At 43.9% G+C, this 15712-nt stretch overlaps 2 protein-coding genes across 2 annotated transcripts; one reads left to right on the top strand and one right to left on the bottom strand.

Annotated features, from left to right (window-relative positions):
• Positions 1–7481: 7481 nt before the first annotated feature.
• On the bottom strand, positions 7482–13610 carry LOC136490587 (protein EI24 homolog). The gene is made up of 11 exons (XM_066486792.1): positions 13401–13610; positions 13180–13245; positions 12536–12683; positions 11836–11888; positions 10977–11096; positions 10844–10907; positions 10631–10716; positions 10431–10513; positions 9151–9227; positions 8064–8176; positions 7482–7862 (listed from the first exon to the last, which is right to left on the bottom strand). Exons 1-11 carry the CDS (start codon positions 13499–13501, stop codon positions 7817–7819), a joined length of 957 nt encoding a protein of 318 aa, XP_066342889.1. The 5' UTR covers positions 13502–13610; the 3' UTR covers positions 7482–7816.
• Positions 13611–13769: 159 nt separating this feature from the next.
• On the top strand, positions 13770–15666 carry LOC136490588 (uncharacterized). Its single transcript, XM_066486793.1, has 2 exons — positions 13770–13933; positions 15209–15666. The coding sequence occupies exons 1-2, from the start codon at positions 13858–13860 to the stop codon at positions 15421–15423; spliced, it is 291 nt and encodes a 96-aa protein (XP_066342890.1). The 5' UTR covers positions 13770–13857; the 3' UTR covers positions 15424–15666.
• Positions 15667–15712: the final 46 nt, after the last annotated feature.

The following is a 15712-nucleotide window of genomic DNA, read 5'->3' as shown; positions in this document are numbered from 1 at the left end:
AGAGGCGCTCGTCTTCCACCAGACACTAAGCACCCCAAAAGTAACTACAACGAGCGGTGTCCGTCGGGCACACCCCGAGGGAGAACCCGAAAGATCCACATTTTTTTCAAGGATCCAATAATGAGAACGAGTTACAACACAAGTCCATTTCATACATTAGAGTTTCTTAAAAAGTACATTATTACAAAACCAAATACAGAGTGTGGAATGATAAACAGCAGAATATTAAAAGATAACATCTAGCGATAAGATAATGAGAATTCCATCTGAGCCCACCAGAAGGATCCTCCACACAAGGTACTCAAGCATCACCTGCAACAGGGGTAAATAAACCCTGAGTACACAATGTACTCGCAAGAATTATCCGACCAGTGGGAATACTTTTCCAACTCCAAGGAATATGCTAGGCTTTATGGTTGCTGGTTTTCTTTTAGCAAAAGCAATACTAATAGTGAGTCCTTATTGATACATTATTATCATCAGCCGTATTAAGTTTTCATCTAGTCAATCTATATAAGCACCTGTTCTACTTTCAAGCAAGAGTTGAGCAATCGATACTGTTCCTTCTCCTTTTCCACTTCTAGTTCTTACTACGGTGCTAAACCACATACAAGCCGTTCTGGATAACCCGGCGATTCGTGAATCAATGTGCCTAGCTAGGTGCCCCGAAGACACACGCCCCGCTTGTACCCCAGGCACAAGCAGGACTAACCCACCACTCTCCTGTCCCGGGTGTCTAGGTCCCCCTCCAAACTTGGACTCCAAGCCCCCGCCCCTGAGTCCTGGACTCAGTGCGGTGCAAGGACCTCCACCACGTCCTCTTCCCATCAGTCAGCCCAGAAAGAGTCGGATCCACAACAAGAGAGCAGCAAGTCTTCCCTGCGCCCATACCCAAGTATGTGCTCGGGACAATAATCTGTGACTTGCCTAGAGTCATATGCAACGACCGGTCCTTAATCGACACAAACAAGGAAAAAGTGTAACCGGGCTATGTCCTGTTGGCCGCAGGACACAACCCCTCACACCCACTAGTACCAAATCCACATCCCTTCCCGGTCACCATTTTCCTTTCCATTATTTCATCATGATATCATAGTTTAATCACCTATTTACGAGTAACGGCAGGTTACTCACGCTACCGACATCCTGAGCATAGCAGCTACTCGACCTGTACTATTAGGACTTATGGTGGATATATTTATGCATGTAGTTTCCATAAAATGCCTGTAACGTAAATGCATATCATATAAATATATTCAGTGATCATTTAAAATAGGGGTTATGCACCGGGGCTTGCCTTGGGCAGGTGCCGGGTCAGCAAGGTCAGTACCAACAGGCTCCAGGGCTCCCTCCTATGCGAAGAGCTCCTCCTCGTACTCCTCGATCACCTCGTCATACTCCGGCTCGCAGACGAGTACGAAGTCTACCTGTTCGTGATCTACATGAAATGATGATGCAATGATTAACACTACGGCAACAGCAACTCTAAATGCAAAAGTACATCTATTAACTACTAAGTGAGATCTACCCACTAAAGGCTAAGCTACGTACCAGCACCACTAACAAGTATGAACGTGACATACATTCTTATGGTGACTACGGATATTCCTACCCTTAATGCCAATTTACGATACATACAATAACGCAAGGATAATAACTACGCTATTAAGCAACTCGCTCTACGGCTACCAATTTTACAGCAAATATATAATATCCTAGTGAACATACTGTAAAATTTCTAAAGCTAAAACTATTACTGATTTGCCATAAGAATTCCTACAAACATTAATCTACATAATGCTAAGTCTTCTAATTAGAATTTATGAGCCTATAATCATAACAGTTAACTGTGAACTAACTACACTAACAGATAGATGGCATTTTTGCGAACCTAACAAACTTAGTTTCACTATTTTTGGACAACCATGCAATTTACTACGATTTATCGAAGTTGGATTCATAACAGAAAATAAATAAACATTTCTATTCTTAGGAAAATAAGAAAACCGAATCATCTTACGTCGGCCCACAACGCGCAGCTCGGCCCAGCGCGCCACCCCACCCACGCACGACAGCAGGCCACCGCGCGGCCCACACGGAGGCGTGGCCCAGCCGGCCAACGGCCCACGACGGGGAAAGGCCTGCGCGCATCGGCAAAAATGCATGAGCACCCCCGTAGTCCTAGATAATCTCCGCGAGCACCAGAGCACTGTTTCCTCAGTCTACCGTTTTACAGCTGCACCCTCCCATTTCTACGTCTTCACCGTGACTAAGTCCCTGGCCCCCAGGGCGCGCACCGACGCGATGGCGCAGCACAGGACGGCCATGCCGGCGACACCTGAGTTCCCAAAACCTAACTAAGGGGCCGATGAGTACCTCCAAGGCAGCACACATGGTCTAGAAGTGGTTCGGCGAGCAGGGGCGGCGCTCCGAACTCCCTCCCCGGCGGTGGCTCCTGACCTACAAAGGCGGGCGCATTCCCGTAAGCAACAACGAAGGCATGGCCAGCACACGAGCTTGCGAGCACCAGGGAGTACTCACGGATACCTTCGCATTGATGGTTCGGTTGGAGGTGGTCTGAGCAGAGCTGGCCATGTGCGCTCGCGGCGGTGCGGTGGTGCCCGACGGTGGCACGACCGTCGCGGTGGTGGCTGGCCTGCTGCGAAGCTACGACTGCGGTGTGTGGGGTGCTCAGGAGGGTACGGCGAGGCTGTGGGTGCACTGAATCGTTACGAGAGGCACTGCGTGGCTGGCTTGCCGTCGAGGAGTGCCATCACGGTCTTATGGACCCGATGGCGCGGGATTATGAAATTACGGCCCTGTGCAACGGCATGCACAGCAAGGTGGGGACGGGACGCAGCCAAATGCCTAACGAAGCCGAGCCTAAGACGAATTGGGTCTACCACTACGGTTAAGGCGAATTGAGGAGAATCGCCTCGGCGGCCAAGGAGACAGCGGGGACAGGGGAGGTCATGGCTTGGCTCATCTGCGGCATCAACGCACGGGCCAACATCACCACTACGGAACAACGGGACAGGCGGGACGTACCCCCAGATGGCTGCCTGCATGGCCACAGCAGCAAGGCGACGGGCGCGGTATGGCGCCATCGCTGCGGGCAGCGCTAGACAACCGACGCAGAGCAATGCGACACGGAGGGTATGGCAGGGCAGGCGGACGTCCTTCGAGTGCACAGCCAATGAGTCAATGGAGCAAAGCTGGCCTAGCCGCTGGCGACGTGCAGTGCATGACCCGGCGTGCTCCCGGCCAAAGACAGTGCAGAGCAAGGCATGGCGCGGCAGTTTGGTCGGTGGGCAGCAGCGTGGCCGAGGCCGGCAGTGGCTGGGGTCGTGGACATCACAGTGGCAGGCGGCCTTGGCGCGCGATGCTAGAGCCGCGTGCATGGCTGGTGGGACGGTGGACGCGGTGCGCACGCGAACACGGCCGGCACGGCAGAGCGCTGGCAATGCCAACAGCGTGCCAGGCCAACGGTGACTGTGCCCAGTGTCATTTCCAGTGACGCGCACGCTTTTTAAAGCAAGCAAAAAACTTGTACACGATGCTCCAAAAGCCGAACAAACTATTCGATGCTCAATAGGGTACATTAAGCTATCTAACGGAGCCAAGATATCGTCCTACTGCTTAAGCCGATTGTTCCACAGAGCTCGCCAAAAGTGGCATCGTCGACCACTTCCAAAACTTACGCGAACGACGTTGAAACGAACGTTTCAACGATTCCACGTCGGAATCCAAACCCAGCCTACTCGAGGTACTAGCCAGCTATCCTTGTCCGACCACACCTATTTTATCGCCGTTAGCCAAACGTTCTTTAGCCCTTTTAGTTTCCAGAACAATGCGATTACACAGTATTATACGAAACGTAACCACGTACTCATGTTTCGTATGAATGTTTCAAGTGCCGAACATTGAGTTATACATTATGTCATACACATATGCACATAATTCAGATGCTTACGAAATGTTTAAGCAAAACATTACAATGTAACACCGGGGTGTTACAACAAGGCATGTGAAAAGGCGGTTAAAATCTGTCAGAAAATTGAGAAACTCCGGAGTAATTGCGTTGGACTATGTCCATACATCAAAGAATCTAGCAGATTAGTTCACAAAGGGTCTGTCACGCAATGTGATAGAAGGTGCATCGAGGTAGTTGGGCTTGAGACACACTTAAAGTCATTCCATAGTGGTAACATGTCCTATGTGATCGGAGATCCCGTGAAGTAGGGTGGTGAAACAAGCTAGTGGTTGACTGAGGAAGAGACCCCTTATGTTAAAGTCCAAATCGTTTGAGATGCACTGTTTCTCCAATGCTGTATAGCAGGATGGTTAATTCCTTAATGTGATCCGAGTGGCTTATTTAAGTAGGGATGTTGTCCTATAGAACGTCATAGAAGGAACACACCTATATGAGTTCGATTGTTAGTCACAATCTATGAGATGTGGGTAATCTCTAGATACTCATGAAAGGCCTTGAAGTGTGACTTATATGCTTCAAATAGAGGGGATGCTAGCTGCAGCCTAGTACCAGATAATAACTTTAGTGAAACTCACCTCACACAAAACTGTCAATTCAAGGCATAGTCCATTGTTCAGCTGTGACTGAGTATAACCACTGCTCTAGATGGATGTTCAGCTTAACAGTCACCTGTCGAAACTCTGGTATATCAAAGAAATGTGGTTTTGAGACTATTTTACTATGAACCCTAGAGTTTGGTAGGGATTGTTGGATATACTATGGGCTTGGCCCATATAATATTTAATAAATCAAATAAACTCTATGGCCCGTATTAATGCGCGATATATGGTTTAATACCATGCGGGATTTTAGCTAGACATTGACTCAGTTTATATGGTTGGACATTGTCTATCTATATTGAGAGGCTGAGAAAAGGAGGCTGAGAAAAGGACGCTAGTATGCCACAAACGCGCGCGCCGCCGCCGCTGGCGGCCAGGCCAGGCTGAGGGCGTGGGCGAGGCAGGCAGGCAGGCGGACGGGGCCGTGTTTTGCCAATCAAGTCGCATAATTACGAGAGTTCCTTCCGTTTTAGTTAGTGGCAATTTGATGATGGAAGTTTCCTCCGCAACTGCCGCTGAACCTTGATGGCGAGAGCTCTCTCGTCTCCTGTCTCTTGATCATCTCATGAGCCTTTTCACTTCCCAGCCGCGAGCTTATAATCCCATCTCCTCCGTCAGTCATTCTTCTTCGCTTCGTGAGACAACCACATATTCAGCTGCTCTTTGGTTCTCCCCGTCCCAGTCCCTACGCGCACAAGGAACAGGGAGGGTAGGCCTCCGGAACGTCTGCCGTCTTCGTGTTCATCTACTCGGGTGAAGGGCGGCAATCACGTTTTTGGGGAGTGTCGCTGGCGACACGACTACTCGCTTGATCCTCTACTTCCTGGAGGATCGCTGGTGAGCGGCATAGCTTCTCATCTACACTGCATCGAGCGGGACGACTACATCGACAGACACTATGTCTTCGAGTGCATCCGGCTCTGGCGCTGGGTATGTTTCTGGAACGGACCTTTTTACGGTCTTGGCTATCAATCCTTAGTTTGAGTATCATCTACATGCTCGTCACGGTTAAGACACACAAGCACATACATGATGTCACCAACATGTTCATATTGCTTACTGTCTTTTCTGGATTAAATTGTTACTAAAATTGCCTAATATTCTAACAACGTGCGTTCATAGGGGTAAGTGTGCGTGCATTGTGAGCATCTGCGTTACACGGTGTAATTCTAAAAAAAACTATGACTAATGAAGTCTATGGAATTGAGGTGTTTTTTTCTCTTTTTATGTGTGTGTGGTGGTGGTGGAGGGGGGATTCCTTTTCTTATTAGACATGAGGATTGATGATGAGGCATTGAAATGAATGTTCTAGTTAATTAGTAATGTTAAGATGCCAGAATATGAGAACATTTGGCTTGCCAACAAGGCTCGCTTTATCTTATACGCTGGATCTTGCAAGCGTTGAAAACAAAGAAAGAACAGCGAAATTGGTTATTCCTGGTGCTCCAATAATTTGACTTGTGGACCGAATGCACACATGTTTTCAATATTCTTTGCTGAAAAAATGGGAAGCATTGTGCATTGATCTGTTTGCTACTAGCAGTGCGTTAGGTGGCAACACAACATCGATCAAGTAATGATGATGTGTGCAAGTACACTGATGCGTGAGACGAGGAACGTGCAGCTAGCTAGCTAACATGAATGAAAGATTGAAAGAAAGAAAGAAATTAAGAGGATATGGAAGAGCTGCAGTTGCCAATTAAATGGAGTTCAACAACAAGACTAGCAGTAACCTCTCTTGGAGACTAAACAGAGGGCCGGGTGGATGTTTATTATGTGGTCCTCTCTAATTGCTATAGCCACAGGTCTGAAATTAATTTCGGACTTGCGACCCATTCTGCGGGATTATCCTGCTTCTCCCAGTCGCAACGCGCTGAAACGCGGAAACAAACAGGCCCAAAGGCTATTCGCTCATCAGATATATTCTCTGCTGACTCTCTTTTGGTCATTTAATTTATATATACGCAATGACAGAGTAGCTGGCAGAATATTAGCATTCTTATTATATTAGAGCTATATTTTGTACAAGTTATATGTATTATTGTGCTATGCATGTGGAAAAAACAGAGGGGCGGTATGGATGCTCACGTACGTACGAGGAAAGGAGCAAGCAGACACGACCCATTAGTGCTGAGTACCAAGTACATGAAATTATGGAGCTTGTCCAGCATCTTACGAAAGCAGCCTAGCTAAATAATCTCAAGGGCGGCTTGCATTATAAATTCAGCTAACAGAGAACACTGTTGTCCTGTTATGAGTTACCAAGGAACACCGTCCTTGGTTGGTGTCGCCGACTTGCTGGCCTAATCTTGAATGATCAACAAATATTTGATTTCAAATCAGATGAATATGGATAATTGATGAAGCATAGGATAGCATATGGTTAGTCCTTGCCTATCACCTGATCTTAATAAAGAGTAGTTAGGCGAACAGGTGTAAACAGTAATGTTTTCAGGACGCAGGCAATGAGCAATATTTCAGCAAGCCTTCCAAGTGGCTGACACAAAAGTACAAGGCACGAACTAAGCATTACTGGTATAGTTCACTCACTGCATACAATTACTTACTGTGTATATTATGATGACAGAATCCTATATGTATTTGGCAGCTAATGGGCATACGGCTACTGGGTACATGAGGTGCTACGGAAAACCTGGGGACAAGATGGTGCGGGAGTTGAAACGTCAGATGTGTCGTAGCGCTCTTCCGCCACTTCCATCTTCAATCGCAGTCTACCACGATGTTCTAAATAACAGAAAAGAAAGCAACTTTACGCTGGGCAGATACTTAATCACTGTCATTATTCCTCATTCTTGAACGAGGCCTACAAACTGAAGAAGCAAGATGAACAGTATGAGGCAAACTCAAGAAACAAGATGAACGATATGAGAGGCAAACTAGAGGGATTCCTGTGCCAAATCTGCTACTGACAGCATGAAATGGTCGGAGAAAGACATGGTACAATTTGTATGTACAGGCACAGCAATATGGGTGGTATCATGTGTACAAAGTGCAAGTCTCTATATTTTCTAAGTTCCCACTCAACAGAAATGCTCGTTACAACGGCAATGTTACAGGGTATTTACAGCGTGAAGGCAAGGGCCCCCTTCCTTCGACATTATGGAGAGGCGTGCGCGCACCTTACGGATGCAACGTTCGAACGGGGCATTGTGATAAACACAACACCAGTGCCTTCTCTCCTTGATTTGTTTCCGTGGATCCTTCATTCTTCTTTCTGTGCCACTGGAAACAGTTGCAGTACTTTTGTGCTGCAGCATCACAATTTCAGAAAAGTTCGGACTGTTAATGTCAGCCACCTAAATGTAACAGTGACAGAGAAAACGGAAGGAAGGAATAGGGGGGAGGGGGTGGTGGTTGTTGTTGTTGACCATATGGGGCTCGCTACTTGAAAGAAACTGAATACCACTGATTTTCATATCTTGCATGAGGGACAGGTTGGGGGTGCTTACGTCAGTCGCTTTGCGACAAAGAACACAGGTATTCTCTGTAGTTTCCCTTCATGTGCAGGTTTCAGTCCATCAATTACTTGCTCAGCTTGAGTGCCTGCAGCAGTCAAGACAAACTGGAAAAGGGCAATGGCGTCAAGTTGAACTCAGAATTTGTTGTATACTAAACAATTGTAAAATCGATCAAAGCACTCTTTCCCAAAGCATCTAAGACCTATGTGACAAAAACTTAAAATTGATCAAGGACACGTCGAATATCTCAAAAAGCTCCTGCTCCAGGGCAAGATGAGGAAAACTGAGATAGCATAATAAGTGTCCATGGCTTGCTCTCTTTCTTCTTCACACACACAAATCTGATATTCCATGCAGTTCAGGACTAGTATTCTAAGACAGGTACAGTGTGCAATCACCATATGGTCATACTTCCATAATGATTAATGAATAACCACATGCAGACTTCTGATTTTTTTTTTAATTTCGAGGGAAAACTGATGTCCAACAGGAACTAGAGAGAAAGGTGACAGAAAAAGGGCAACTAGAGCTACTGTACAAGATGATCAAGCCAACTCATATTTTGGATCTTATAAGGGCTCTCTAAGTCTTGTAGAAGTATTTCATCTTTGAATCCTAATGAATTAATTTCAATATTCTGAAATGGTATTACGAAACAGCATGTTATTGTGAATGAGAAAATTGCAACAGCTTATGAGCATGTACCAACTTCTGTTTTTCCTACAACAAAGCAAATATACAAAATGGTGAAACTCTATCTATTTGCTAATTCCAACCATAAGCCACCAGCGAGAAATCTAGTTAACATCGGGCGGCTGGAAAAGGAAACTGGATGAAGATCGGACGGCTGCAAAAGAGAAGTGACGTGGAAGCACGAGAGCTGAGATTTAGCTAACATTTATTGCTTAGTGGGTATGAACTATATAGAGATATTAGATATGACAATAATCAATTGTGCATGTTTCACAAAAGAGCAATAAAAACTAAAGATTCTTACAGTTCTAAAATGTAATGCTCCAAAAGAAAACAAATAATATGCAGGAAAAAGGAACCACGACTGAAATGTGCTTAACCGTACCAATGGGTAAAGTATAGCCAGAAATCCATAGCTTGTAAGAGGAGAGAAGAAGAAAATTGGAAGGACGCATGGAGCACCTACATAGGAAAAACAAATAACATGTCAGTAACACAAAAACCAGCTAGTAGCTAGCATATAGGTGACATGACAGTGATAACTGAGCAATTTTACAAAAGCGCAATAAAAGAAAAAACAACAGTGCGTCAGTGCCCAATAACAAGAGGTATTTGGCTAATACCTAATACATGATGGACGTTCCCCAAATTACAGCAAGAATAGGTTTTAAATGGTTCAAAACCTATTAGACAAGCGGTTGTCTATTTACATTTGGAATGTATAATGAAATGGTTTCTTTTTATGCATGTTAACACCTATGTTTTAATGTATGAAGCAAGCTGAACTAGCAACCAAATATTTAGTAATCTATAATCACAGAAAGTTTTCCCATAACAAGCTGAAAGTACAGATGCTTCTTGCCATGAAACATATCCACACACATGTAAAATGAACCAAGTTATTTCACACAGACACAATGTGCATGAAATAGCTTTTGATAGCGTGCAAAATATGTAGTTGTAGATAGCCACAGCCAGTTAGTTAATTTTCAAAATTTTCTTTGCAAAGCAATTAAAAACTAGACCAACCTAGGACAAACTAGGTGGGGGCATTTTATCAAGAAGAAAATAGGCACCCAAATTCACCTGAACCTGGGTGGTCTGGGTATACATCCATACCCTTGACCAACTTAGCTAGCTCAGCTTCCTTGCAAAGCAATTCACATGTCACTAAAAGAGGGAACAAAGACACAAAAGGTCCTTGAAACTGTAAGATTAGGCACAAGGATTGTTATGGAGGATATGATGTTACACATACATATAAGCAAGGATGACCGTGGGTTTATAGAAATAGAACCAATCAATGGTGATCCTTGCTTAATAGAGATCAATCTATCTATCCTAGCCATATGGGCGCTAGGCCCAATAGGGGCACACAGGCCCAGCAAGAGAACCACACGATAGCCATAGGGGCTGCCGTACCCCTCTGTCTAACAGAAACTATAAGACAAACTTTGGTCACTCTTTATATCAGTGAAGATCACAGTATGACCACTCATGTGACCAAATCCTATTCAACAAAATGACCAGTGAAAAGAAGCAGTTTCATACCACAAATCTGTCTTACTCTAATAATACATGTGCCAAAACATAATAATAATTAGACTAAAGGGAAAATGACATAGTATACAACATAACCCATTAGAGCATAAATTGTCAACATACCAAATCCAGCAAAGAATGCCCAATTTGATTCAAAGAAATCAAGTCTCTCATGCAGACTCACTGCAAAGAAGTTCCACTTGTACCTGGAAAAAAGTTTATCAAAATTCAAGATAATAGAACTATAGAAACAGCTCTGCAAACGCATAACACATTTTAAAATAATAGCTAGGAGAATGACGAAAACATTCAGGTGTGCTTACTCAAAGCAGTAGTAGGCATACATCAATGACAAGAGCAGGAAGTTCATTGCCTTGCCAAAGTAAGGTATGTAACCAATCACTGTAACCTACAGATGCAGATATATAAAAATTAGTAACTGACAAGATAAGAAGACCAGGAGAAACAAAGTTCAAATAGATATGATCTGTGGAATTGGTTATCCAGTGGTACATGCAGGAAAGATAGAATCATACCTCAACAAAGAAAATGGTTAAAAGAAGGATTGAGTAGACCTGTTCCCCAATACCAAGTGCAACCCTAATATAAAAATATCAGCAAACAGAGCATGCAATCAGGCGCAAACAAGTTCTACATGAATACAGCTACCTGTCAAACCCTTCAGGCTGCTCTTCTGTTTCAGTTGTGTTGTGATCATCCAGTGCTTGAGTCAAAACTAGCCGCTTACTTTTCACAACATCCAAAGCATGCTTGGCAATGTCATTATACCTGGCATAAATGTTCCGCATCACAAAACGGATAAAAGGATGCTCCCTGGTTCAGTCTCTGAATTATACATAATTTGAGGACAATAAGATGAGAATCCGTACCTGTAACAACAAATGAGTTCAGCTCAAATACCAGATCCAGGTTTGTTTTTATGCGATACAAAAAACTAATTATGCAACACTCGTTTTTAAAAAAAGAATGCACCAGCGGACAACACTCAGTTTTTTACTTTTTTCAGAGCGATAAGATGAGAAAACATAGACCGAACAATTTTACCCGCCTGCTGCAAACATATAACTCACTCCAACATTTGTTAAATACATATACCAGAAAGCAAATAGCAAACTTATGCACAGGAAAACCTATTCTCATCATGTTACTCCACAAATATATATTCTACAGAAAAGTACTGGAAAACAGTAGATTTAAAACCATCGACGAGGTGATCAAGAAATGTCCTACAACTTAATGTGCCATGGTGCACCCAAATACAAACTTTCAACTGGTTATGATAAGGATCTTGTGTGGCTTGCTGGATGGAATATTGGACCCATAGTTGCTAGAGTGAACACATTACTGCATTAATAAGAGAAAATGGGCAGTCTTTAAACTAGAAATTGTAAGCATATAACTTGTGCAATGGCTGACAATCCCACTATTAACTGAAAGTGTACTCACAGGGAAAAACAATGTCTGGCAGTATAAGAAAAGTTCATGAATGGAAAAGGATTAAACATACCAAATCATACTTAATATCAAGCTGAAGACATAAAGTGGATAAAACCAAAATACCTGAAATAGATGTTTAGTTATGTAAAACAAAACTGTAAATAATAAGCAATGCATAGATATTCAAAGAAAATAATGTAATAAGAAGAACACACAGATTATGGTGCCAATGCCACATGTACCATATAAAGTACTACATGGCATGATAGTCACAGTAAGTTGATAGGTATTAGATAGTTTGTCCCAAGGGATCATGCAGACTAGTGGTGGAGTATTACGTTCATGGAAAACTTTGCAGCATATGGAGAGCCAAGCATGTCACAAGAAAAACAAGGGTTAGTGACACTTTATATATCATGTTTTTTATATTATTATTTGTGAAGTTGTGAACCTTTATTGCTAGGGAAACAACAAGATTTCCTACATGATGTCTATTTATGTGTGTTATTGCAAAGATAAACGACAACCACTAGATTGTTTTAATGTGTATCTGTTATTCCATATATGTTTCTAAAATAATAATAATCCAAATATCATTTTCACATTAGCTAACATCAATAATCATGTGCTGTTGAATGCCAAAGCCAAATCACTTATTATTGGATGGACCGCAAGAGACTTGAAACTGGAGAGTTATTTTCAATGACGAAAACAGAGTAACTTTTTTTAAAAATAAAATAAAATAGCAGCACGTAACAAGTAGCACTCACATAAAAAATCTCAACAAGACCAGAGCGTAAGAATGAATAGATAGATATGGCTGCCGTGTGCTCACAAAGATGTCCCCCCGTTTGATTGCATTGCTCAGGTAGTATAAACAATAGAGTTGGAATGACCACCAATTTCAGGGTTAGCAAGCTGTGAAGCAGAAGAAATATTTAAATGGATATTCATGAGAATTAAGTAAAAACACACACAAAAGAGCTAAGAAGGAACATTCGGAGCAATATCAGCAGAGAAGTGCTGACATGATATGCACAACATAATCTCGTCAGGCTTAAGACATTGTAATCGAACAACTGAAGTGATAGACAACTAAGACAAATCCAAAGCCCGATATGCTCTGTGTGGCTCCAAATAGCACATCAAACTCCATCCAGTCCACTTTGCTATTTCATCAGGCAACCTACATCATTCCAGGCAAATGCATAGCGGCGTTCAAGTCACAAAGCATTTTACTGGTACTTGCCATGCTACCCTTGTAGTTTGAGTACATATGACAACTAAGAACAACACTTAAGAGAACAAAATTGTGACACTCTCCTCACAAGCTCTAATAATTTTAAGTCTACCACACACCAAAGTAACCAAAAAAAAAAAGTCGAGAATCAAAATCAATTACGAACGACGGTACCTCCCCAGGAAGATAAGCCCGTTCAGCAGGAAGCACTGTGCAATCCTGATGAATAGTGCCCTCGAGCTGCATCCAACCAGAAATCCACAAGGTTATACTGACGAACAAGTAATCGAACCTTTGATCTGGGTCAGAGGACGCTAATTCAGCCCCCCAAAAATCAAATAAAATCACTAGAAAATCGAGAGAGAAGAGGGTATGGGACAGAGGCGGAGGAGGACCTGGCGCAGAAGGAGACAACGCGGTGGAGGCGCGCGGCCTGGAAGAAGCCGGCGAACCAGAGCACCGCCGCCGGCCTCGCTTGCGAGGCAAGCGACTCCATCGGCGAGGGGAAGAAGGGGAAGCGTCTCTCCTTTGGATTTGCTTCGCGAGCATGATTTTATTTGATCGGCAATCATCCGACTCTTGGATTCGAATTCATCTGAGGCAGAAGCAGGATTCCACTAGGATACGTTATCCCCTATTGAAAGCGGTTTCATCTGACCAACGAAGACGTACTCTGTTCTTTGCTCTCTGGGCCGGGCCTCTTCGCTAGGAACCAAGCAGCCCGAGACTGGCCCGTTCAAGCTCCAGTCAAGCACATCGTCGAAGGCCCGACCGCAGCAAATCACAGTGACTCACCCTCTCGCCCACCACCATACCACACCACCGGCGGCGGCAGTCGAGAACACGAAGGCGATGGCGACGGCGCTGAACCGCGGCCTCCGCTCCGGGATCTGCCTCCTCGCCGCCGGCGCCGAGGCGTCCAAGCCAGGCAAGGGCCCCTCCAATCCCGCATCCCCTCGCCTTGACCTCTCACCATGGGCCGATTAGGGTTGCTGCGGCACGATTCGGTTAGGGTAGGTGTAGTTTTCCGTTGGTCGCGGTGGTGTGGATGTGTGCGGTGGTAGATCCGTCGGTTCCTCGGATAATAGTTCTGGTCGCGTGATGAAATGGTTGGGGTAGCTAATGTTTCGGGCCCGAGATTTGTCCGCGCTCTGCTGTGATTTTGCTTTCGATCGGGCTGTGAGATCAGTCGATATGTTTATGTTCGGGGAATCAGGAGAAGCACTGTATTTACGTTTTCTGCACTTTGGTCTTACATGTGGTCAATGGTTAGCCTTTGTCCTTAGATCGATAATTGCTGAGTTTGCAGCGTCTGATAACACAGGAATCAGCCATAGCCGATAAGCACTGAACAGTTGAACGACCACTCTGGATACTCTTGTATCATTCCGATTAACCAGTGCGAAAGAGCACTATTCTTGTGTTTTATGTTTCGTGATGCGTGCTCACAAATGTTATAATTAGAGTTTCTTTGTCTTGTGTTTTTAAAGGAGCTTGTATCAATTTGTTGGAGGTTTTGTGTCCAGTTTCATTGTCTTGTTGAGAACCTGATAGTGATAGGCCTTTGAGGACATACAATTTAATAGAAATAATTGTTGGAAATATTAACTATGCAACTGGGGTTGATTATTATTTTGATGCGCTACTTTGTTGTGCCTCCTTTATAGCAGTGATCAAACGTGGCTATTTACAACAGGCTCATACTACCTTTTGTCACTGCTGGCCCCATGATTTTTAGCTATAGTATTGAGCAAACTGTTTTTCAATCAGAAGAAGCCAATTGTCTTATCTTCTCAGCATTGATTCTCCAATTCATTAGTTCCTATCATATCAATGCTGTAAGGTCAAAATTCCTGTGTTTCATATTTCTTGTCAGGTGTTCTGGTGACCAAAAGCAGCTTGGGTATGTGTACGTGTGGAGTACTGGAGATGGTGATCTGGGACTGAACATTAGTGTCTAGTAGTTGTTTGGCTTGTTTACTGTATTTCTGATGTCTGAAATTATCATCGGATGAAGCTGTGAAGTTTTCTCTGGTTTAATTCACTTCTGACAAATGATTTAGCACTATGTGTGGATGCATCAGTCTGTTCATCATTTCCTACTCTTTCCATATCATGAAGTTATGTGCTCTCTATTTTTTTTCCTTCTGTTCTCCTTGTATATCACCCCAGATATCTGATTTTCTTGTTGTGCCTGCATCAGCTTCTCGTGGATTCCATGCCACTGGTGTGAAGAGAATGGGAGGACATGGCCATGATGAGCCATACTACCTCCATGCCAAGCACATGTATAACTTGCACAGGATGAAGCATCAAGGGTTGAAGGTGACTCTTTCCGTGCTGGGAGCAGTTAGTATCGGTGTTGGAGTCCCTGTGTACGCAGTCATATTCCAGCAGAAGAAGACTGCCTCAGGTTGAGATGATGCCTCTCGTTGCCGACATTGGAGACTTATTTTCAACAACATTTTGTGAAGTTTGCCTCTCGTTGCCGACATTGGAGACTTATTTTCAACAACATTTTGTGAAGTTAAAAGCTTGGACTTCATTCTACCTTTGTTGTTGCCTGGTACTGCATTTTCTTACCATACGTTGTAACCTCGTTTCCTGCGGTTTGGTGTAGGACACAACTTTTCTGTTAATAATATCGTGGCTTGAACTTTCCAGGCTGTGGAGATTGGAGAAACATCAGCACTGATATCGTTTGTTA

This window comes from Miscanthus floridulus, chromosome 11 (assembly GCF_019320115.1).
Source record: "Miscanthus floridulus cultivar M001 chromosome 11, ASM1932011v1, whole genome shotgun sequence".
Taxonomy (NCBI): domain Eukaryota; kingdom Viridiplantae; phylum Streptophyta; class Magnoliopsida; order Poales; family Poaceae; genus Miscanthus; species Miscanthus floridulus.
Note: the sequence above shows the minus strand (reverse complement) of the source record. Positions and strands in the feature narration are given on the sequence as shown.

What these genes read in the sequence shown, in the direction of transcription:
- LOC136490587 (XM_066486792.1), bottom strand. Translation starts at nt 13,501, where the DNA reads ATGGAGTCGCTTGCCTCGCAAGCGAGGCCGGCGGCGGTGCTCTGGTTC. An exon ending in GTCTTGTTGAGATTTTTTAT is followed by an intron (nt 11,889 to 12,535) that starts GTGAGTGCTACT and finishes CATCTATTTCAG; the next exon opens with GTATTTTGGTTTTATCCACT. An exon ending in TAACCATTTTCTTTGTTGAG is followed by an intron (nt 10,717 to 10,843) that starts GTATGATTCTAT and finishes CTGCATCTGTAG; the next exon opens with GTTACAGTGATTGGTTACAT.
- LOC136490588 (XM_066486793.1), top strand. Translation starts at nt 13,858, where the DNA reads ATGGCGACGGCGCTGAACCGCGGCCTCCGCTCCGGGATCTGCCTCCTC. An exon ending in CGCCGAGGCGTCCAAGCCAG is followed by an intron (nt 13,934 to 15,208) that starts GCAAGGGCCCCT and finishes TGCCTGCATCAG; the next exon opens with CTTCTCGTGGATTCCATGCC.